The 7,800-nt window shown below is 48.6% G+C and overlaps 1 protein-coding gene across 1 annotated transcript; it reads right to left on the bottom strand.

The window, feature by feature from the left end:
- Positions 1–2,333: 2,333 nt before the first annotated feature.
- Positions 2,334–7,096, bottom strand: Sstr1 (somatostatin receptor 1). The gene is made up of 2 exons (XM_036206235.1): positions 6,556–7,096; positions 2,334–6,228 (listed from the first exon to the last, which is right to left on the bottom strand). The coding sequence occupies exon 2, from the start codon at positions 5,873–5,875 to the stop codon at positions 4,700–4,702; it is 1,176 nt and encodes a 391-aa protein (XP_036062128.1). The 5' UTR covers positions 5,876–6,228; positions 6,556–7,096; the 3' UTR covers positions 2,334–4,699.
- Between the last annotated feature and the right edge of the window lie 704 nt (positions 7,097–7,800).

Genomic DNA, 7,800 nt, shown 5'->3' with positions numbered 1-7,800 from the left:
AGGTGCACAGTGTTGGAAGAGAACGCCAGCTTAGCAATGTCCTGTGCTGGGAGCACTCACCACCATAGTAGCAAATTCTGAGCATCTGTCTATAGCATCGTTGGAGTTCCTCACCTCTGATGCACTACCTTGGAACAAAGAAGGGCCTGGGCCTAATTTAGGAAACATACCATACCACCACCGAGTTTTTCCTGCGAGATTGTATTAGTATGTTTATTATTTGCTTAATAATACTAAATTAGGAATATATTTATAATTTAAAATGATGAATCTCTGTGCTAAGAGAACCACTTTTTCCTCATGTGTAAACTGCATGTTTAACATGGGGTACAGTGGTTGTCATAAAAATAGATTAGGCATCGAAACTTTTTACATGGTTGATGTGTGAGAAGATAGCCTGGGAAATGCCACTCTGGGAGTTTAGAGATCACTTGAAAGTGAGATAATCATTTACAGACATTAAGCCCACATGTTTTAACTTCCTCTATATATGACCAGTCATTTTACTCCCTCCCCCCCCTCTCTCTGGAAGTCTCATAACCTCAGGATTTTTCAGTATCACTCTTTGAGGGGAGATTCATCACCTGAGGATAGGAGACGGGTTTGTAGTTAGGATATCAAAACTTCTTGGAAATCAAGTGTGAATATGATTAGGTTAGGAGTGGGAATTGGTTGAACACTTTCATGGTCTATGAGACACAGGGCTAGGATGGAAGACTCTACTTCTATGGTTTTCCTCTAGTACAAACCAGATATAGAGAGCACAAAATGTTTTAGTAGTAAGGTTGACAAAAGCAAAGATGAATGGAAGAGATCTGGGACAGCCATCAGCAGAAGGAGACCAGGGTAGACCAAAGTGTGTCTGGGGATACCCAGTGCCAGCTCCCTAGGTCTCCTGTAGCCACTAACCCAGGGATTACAATGGCAGTGTCAGACTCTGAAGCACAGATGAGGCATCCACTGGTCAGGTGATGAGTGTGAGGGCCATGGGTACTCAAGGAGCTTCAGCCCACAGGGCATGCCGCTCCAGATGAGATGTAGGATCCCAGGTTCTAGAGCTGCAAATGTTACCTAACTGCAGCCAGGAAGTGTCCCCAGTAACAAAAGATCCCAGGTAGAAGGTGAAAGGCCTCAAAGGCCATTTTCCCAAGGACTCACCATACTCCTCACTAGGATGTGTGAAGTCTCCCTGAAGATTTTAGAGCCAGTTTAGCAATAATAAGAGAGAAAGGGGGTTCTAGCTGTGAAACTGTACAAACTTAAACAAAAGCTTGCAATTTAAAAAACAAAAACTAATTAAATTATTAGCTCGTTTTTCTTTCAGCTAACCAGTTTGAAGGGGTTTGAAACAATGTTTATAGTAGTTAAAACTGAAATAAGAAACTGTGTATGCTGTGGCTGAGCACAAAGATCCCAGCACTGAGGAAACAAGATTCCAAATCTAAGTTGTAAACTCAACTTCACTTTTGCTCCCTTGCTATGACTGCGAAAAATAATCAAAATCTCTAAGTATCGCTATCCTCAGTCATTTTGTGATAATGTATGTAACTACATGAAGCTGGAGTTACAGGGCGTTTGAACCACCATCATACTGAATTATTGCTCTCAAATGTTTGAAGAACTCTACTTTCAATCATTTTGCTGTGGAAACAAAGCTGCTGTGAAACATAAAACCTGTTTTTCTTTTCTTTTTTTTGTTTTTTTTTTTTTTTTTTTTTTAATCCCCACCAAGCCGTGTTACAGCCTCCAGCAGGGAAATGGCCCAACTTGAGCAAGGCATAAAATAAGTCCTCCTTCAAACCTGGCTTTTCTATTTCTTTTCTACACCATCTTTCCAATACTTTTTAGAGATCCGTCTTCCCCTCTCCCCCATTATCATTCCCTGATGTTAAACAGCAATTATTTACTTTACAACAAAACCTGAGGTCCCAAATGAGTACAGGAGTACAGGCAGCAATTTAATCTGTGAAAACCAAGAGGTGTTGTCCGTGAGTGTGGTGACAGCAGAGTGTAACCCAGGTCATTGCTCCCTGTTCACATTCACTCAACAGGTGTTGCTCTCCCGCCTCCCACCTCCTCAGTCTCCTCCTTATACACCTCCCCCCCTGTCCAGTACACACACACACACACACACACACACACACACACACACACACGATCACACGATCACACCAAGATCCCCATTTTAAAGAAAATACTTCAAAGGATACATGCAATCTTGGAAATTTTCAAAGTTAATCTGAAATTTTCCTAAAAGCTAAATGTGTCACTCAGACTTGGGTATTCAAACCATCCCTGGAAATAGTAAGGTTCAAACAGAAGCACACAACTTGTGACAGCATAATACATCTGTTTATTCAGTTACTATTACAATGGTGACAGGTTAAGAGCATTACATTTCTATCCTGTTGAGATGATAATGATGGGGATTTCAGTTTGTAAAGTTTGCCATTATTAATGATTAAAAAAATTCATTTTAACAGAAGAGTAATTATATATATATATACCATTCTTAGGAAAAGATCTAAACTTTCTGGCTTATGATCAAAAACATATTTGTTCATTTTTTTAAACATAAGAGACAGTTTAACTCTTGGTTACTGCTTTTAGAAATGCATGGTATTCTCTAAGCAAACATGAACAAAACATCTTTTTCAATAGTGCATTCAATCGTTGTATGTCATGTCAGTGGGAATCTGAGAATCCCAGGTTCAGTATTCCAGGACCACTGATACACACTGGCTTATTTAAACAACCAGTCATGATAGGCTTTCAGTGCCTTCTATGTACAGACCAGCAAACCAAAGAATACAGGAAACATGAATGAGTGAAATGCAATCAGTTTTGCTTTGATTTTGCTTTTGTCTTTGCTCAGATTTCCAATGAAGTCAGTAAATGCAGACATAACTATTTCACTTCCATTCCTCAACAGAAGGGACTGTGTTAACTGGATGTGTGTAAGAATCACCTCTGCTGGGACCTCGAAAAAGGCAGCAATGTCTTCTGCAGTGATTCAGGTCTCTGATTGACATTTCTCAGTTCCAAGTTTGAGTGCTACTTGAACCTGAAACTGAAAAGGTCCCAGCTGGAGTCACACTTGTCACATTGTGGCTGTCCTTTTAATTGCTTCATAGACTTGTGAAAGTCGGTCAAGACAGACAAATCTATCTTTCTCTATGTGTGTGTATATATATGATTTGTGCATAGCAGCACATATACATACATACACACATCAAGACAGTGTCACTTCCCCTATGTTTCCTGGAACACTAGGAAACCAAATCTTACACTCTGCACCAACAGATGTTAACCTAAATTACCGCTCATTTATTTCAATAAGACAAAAGCTACAATAAAAAAGTATTTAAAAAAAATCTCCAAACTTCACAGGACACAAACAAAAACAGGAAGGATTGAAAGGCTAGAGAGAATCCAAGAAGGGGAAACTTTTGGGGGGGTGCTTAGGGTGAGGAGGGAGCTTTTCTCCACTCCTGCTCGGTGGTTTCACACCCTCACCCCGCCACCCAGAATTCCCAAGAACAGCCTTTTTAGGCTAATAAAGAAAAAGAAAGCAGACACACACGACTTCCAACACTACAAATAAATAAATATGTTAAACAAGACATAACTCATTAGGCACCGCTTGGAAGGCAGGAACGCTCAGGGACCAGACAGGCTGCAGCGATTTACCCAGCTCTGGCAAAGGCAGTTGTCTCAGGAGGAGCCTGAGCTGGACCTACAACTTACACTAGAGGAGAAACCGAATCTTTTGTGATTTTAGGGAGGAAACCAAGAAGAGCTGCCCTGTGACTCAGGTGCACCCGCCCGGATGCCTACCTCATTCACCAGCTGGAAGCAAGCGTCCCTCACTGGGACTTTGGAACCCAGTGCTCAAGTTCTGAGCTCTAAGCGGGGTGAGGTGAGGTTCTATGGTACCCATATCCACAACCCAGGAATATTACAAACTTGTCCTTCTGCTTGCTCTCAGCCCTCCCCCACCCCCCCCCCTGCCTTTTTGTCCTCCAAAGGAGGACGTGGGTGGAGCTATACCGAGTCTGGGGTTCTCGGTGCACGATCTTTTCTGAAGCACCTAGCTCTGCTCTGGGTGGGGTGGAGCGGAGGGAGGAAGGGCCCAGGGAAAGGTGAGCCTACTTTGAAAAGTTGCCTGGTCATCCTCAAGCTGGGCTTCCTTAACAGTAAGGCTGTGCAAAGGGAGAGCGGTGATTGGGGACAGTCTAATACCCTCTCTGAGCCGAGTCCGACTGACCTGCGCAGCGATCCGGGTTGAGCGCAAGCTGCAGACTCAGCCCCAATGAAACACATGGCGGTAACCGTGGCTCAGCTTAAAGAAACAGAAATATCGACATGAGAGGGTAAGCGTCAAACTGAGTTGATGACGTTAAGTTTGTGGTTTGAACTAGCAAGGCTGGGAGGGAGCATCGAAGTTACTGGGCTTGGCGAACAGAGTTGTTCAAAGTAGCAAGCGCTGTGTGGGAAAAAGAAAGGGCTGAGAAGATGGCCCGAAAGTCTTCCCAGTTGACCCACAAATCTCTCCATTTTACCTTGGCCACAGGGCTTTCCTAGGTCTGGCTAACCAGGCGCTCTACTAAACTGCATCTGGTGTTTTGTTATCAGTCGCTCACGCCTGCATCCCCCTCCCCCTTTCCAGCCACTCTCCCTCTCCCGGCAGTGCGGGTCCTCAGAGCGTGCTGATCCTGGAAGCGCAGGTGCCATTACGGAAAACGCCTCCAGATTCCAGGTTCTCGGGCTGGAAGTCCTCCACACTGTAAGCGCGACTCTTCAAGGCGGTGGCGTAGTAGTCGACTGGTTCTTCCGCAGCGTTGTCCATCCAGCTGAGGCACAGGATGCGCTGGAAAGAGCGCTTGAAGTTGTCGGACAGGAAGCCGTAGAGGATGGGGTTGGCACAGCTGTTGGCATAGCCGAGGATGACAGACAACTGGCTCACGGTGGCATCGTCTTGCTCAGCGAACACATTGACCAGCTGTACCACGTAGAAAGGCATCCAGCAGATGACAAACACCATCACCACCATCATCACCATCAAAGTGATCTTGCGCTCTGAGCGCTTGCGCTGCTGCCAGCCGGCCTTGAGGGCCACCATGCGCATCTTGGCAATGATGAGCACGTAACACAGGCAGATGGCCCCGACAGGCAGCAGGAAGCCCATGAGAAATGTGTATAAGACGAAGCCCACCAGCCAGCGCTGGGCGGGCTCGGGCATGAGCATGTTGCAGGCCACGGTGCCGTCGCTGTTAGCGGCTGTGCGTGAGAAGACCACTATGGGCAAGATAACCAGTAGAGACAGCACCCACACGCCCAAGTTCACCACCTTGGCTACAGTGGGCCGACGGTAGCGCGCTGCCTTGATCGGGTGCACCACAGCGACATAGCGATCCACACTAAGCACAGTCAGACAGTAAATGCTGGTGAACATGTTGACCGCGTCCACGCTGAGCACAAGGCGGCAAAGTAGCGCGCCAAAGGGCCAGTGGCGCAACAATGTGGAAGTGACCAGAAAGGGCACGCTGAGCATGAGCAGCTCATCAGCGATGGCCAGGTTTAGAATGTAGATGTTAGTGGCGGTCTTCATTTTGGCATAACGCAGGATCACGTAGATGACCATGGAGTTCCCACACAGTCCCACCAAGCATACCACGGAGTAGATGAAAGAGATGAGAATGGCGCTACCCTGGCCCTCGCTTAAGGTCCCGTTCTGGGAAGCGTTTCGTCCCGGTTCCTCCATGCCGTCCGCAGCGCCGGCTCCGGGGCCCCTGCTGCAGGCGCCTTCCCCGCAGCTGCCTGGACCAGGGCTAGGAGAAGAGGAGGGAGAGGAGGCGGTGCCATTGGGGAACATCCCGACTGAAAGGAGCCGGTGCCGCTGCCGGCTAGGGCGCTCACCTTGCGCCCTTGCTGCCTGCGCCCTCCCGGAGCTCAAGGCTTCCAAGCTCGCAGCTAGCTCACCGCCTCCTGGCGCCGCCTGGCTGAGCGCAGCAGCTGCGGCGAGCGCGGCTCCTACCGAGGCCGGCGGGGCGCATCGCCCAGCGGCTGCTTGCGCGCTGTCTCTTGCGGCAGCAGCTCTGTCGGTCCCAGGCACTCCGGAGCGTGGAGAGGAGAGGCCAAGAGGCTAGAGCCGCGCGCGGTACAGCCATTAAGTGGAGTGGCTCTGGACTGGTGAATGATTAATAAGCAGCACCATCGCGTCAGCAGCTACGAAAGGAGGGGGGGCACATAGGTGGTTTATTTCCCCCCCTCCCCGCCTCCCCACCCTCCTCCCATTCCTAGTCCCCTCTAGGGCTCAACTCAAATCAGGTTTCTCTCACAGCATCTTCAGACACTCCTAGGACGGACCTGAGGAGTTTCTCTAGCTTTCTAAAGGGTTGGTACCAGCCAACACTGTAGATTCTGTCCCATTCCACCCAAGCCCCAGACATATATGTCTGAGTTCATCTTCGTTTCTCTCAGTTGCTGCTCTCTTCTGGTGATGGGAGGGACCCCACGTTACACTAGCTGCTCTCAGGGACCCTAAACACCCACCTCCTTTCCGGCTTGGCCAGTCCTTCAAACCTGAAGCTGAAGATTTCAGGCCTTCGGATCCCAAAGTCAATGCCTCCAGACGGCCCCTGCAAAGGGCTTGTGAGGTCTGGCGGTGCGCTGACGTTCTTTGCCAGGTCCAACTCCCTTTGGGGCTGGCCACTGCACAAGTGCCCACGCAAACCCTGAGTGGTGGAAACCAGACCTAAGCCAATGGCATTATGAACACGAAGGACCACAATGATGTGTTAGGGGTGTTGATTTAACACATCCATCGCCCTCTTCTCTGCAGCAGGGAGTGTTCAGGGAAACTGAGTGAACCATTGAATCTCCAAGGAAGCCCCCTTCACCTCCCCCAGGAATATCGACTGCAGAAACCAGGACGAGGGGCAGAGAGCTCAAGAGGAGGCTGGCACTCCCTCCGGAACCTGCCAGACTCGGTATTGGAAATCCATGTAGGTGTTCACTAGGGAAAGATTAGGCTGCGCAGCTTGTAGCTGCTGCGCCCGCGCGTCCCTGCTGTACTTTGTACCCTGGAGAGTTGGCAGGGTGGAGGATGGAGGTGGAGAGCGCCAAGACCTGAACAGGCAGACATGCCAGCTTTAAATCTACCATGACTGGCTGCGCAGATGATCGAACTGTCATCAAGCCTGGAATCAGTGGAGACGCATTTAGACTCCCCCCCCCCCCGCCCCCTGTGGAATACTAAGGGATACAAGGGCCTTGAGGTATGACCCCTCCCTGGTCCAAGTGCCAAAACCATTAAGACATGGATATCAAGACCCGCGGGCGGGCCCAAAGCTCACTGACTTCTTCTAGAAACTGTAGGCTTCTGCTTGGGAAAGAATGGATGTAGATTTTTTTAATTTTTATTTTTTTAGGGACACTGAGATTTCCCAGAATTCTGAGCCTAGTGTTACTTTGGCCTCCCAGTCTCTCCCTGTCAAAAGATTCAGTCTCCTCTTCCTATTTCATGGACGCTGCTGTATTCCACAAAATCCCTGCAAGTCTTTGCCTGAAGTATGCCAAGCTCCCCCCCCCCCCCCCCCCCCCCCCGTCCCACCCCTCACTCCCGGGAATACTGGCCTGCCTTGGTCCAAGGCTCACTCTGAGCTTTGCTGCCTGCAATTTTTGCTCCATAGTTATCTTCTTTTTCCCCCACTCCTCTCACATCTACTTCAAGAGGTGGAAAATTTGAAATTAAACTCACGGAAGCTATTTCTACCAGACAGTCTAGAATGCAAAACT

The sequence above is a fragment of the Onychomys torridus genome, chromosome 14, assembly GCF_903995425.1.
Source record: "Onychomys torridus chromosome 14, mOncTor1.1, whole genome shotgun sequence".
In the NCBI taxonomy this organism is placed as follows: Eukaryota; Metazoa; Chordata; class Mammalia; order Rodentia; family Cricetidae; genus Onychomys; species Onychomys torridus.
Note: the sequence above shows the minus strand (reverse complement) of the source record. Positions and strands in the feature narration are given on the sequence as shown.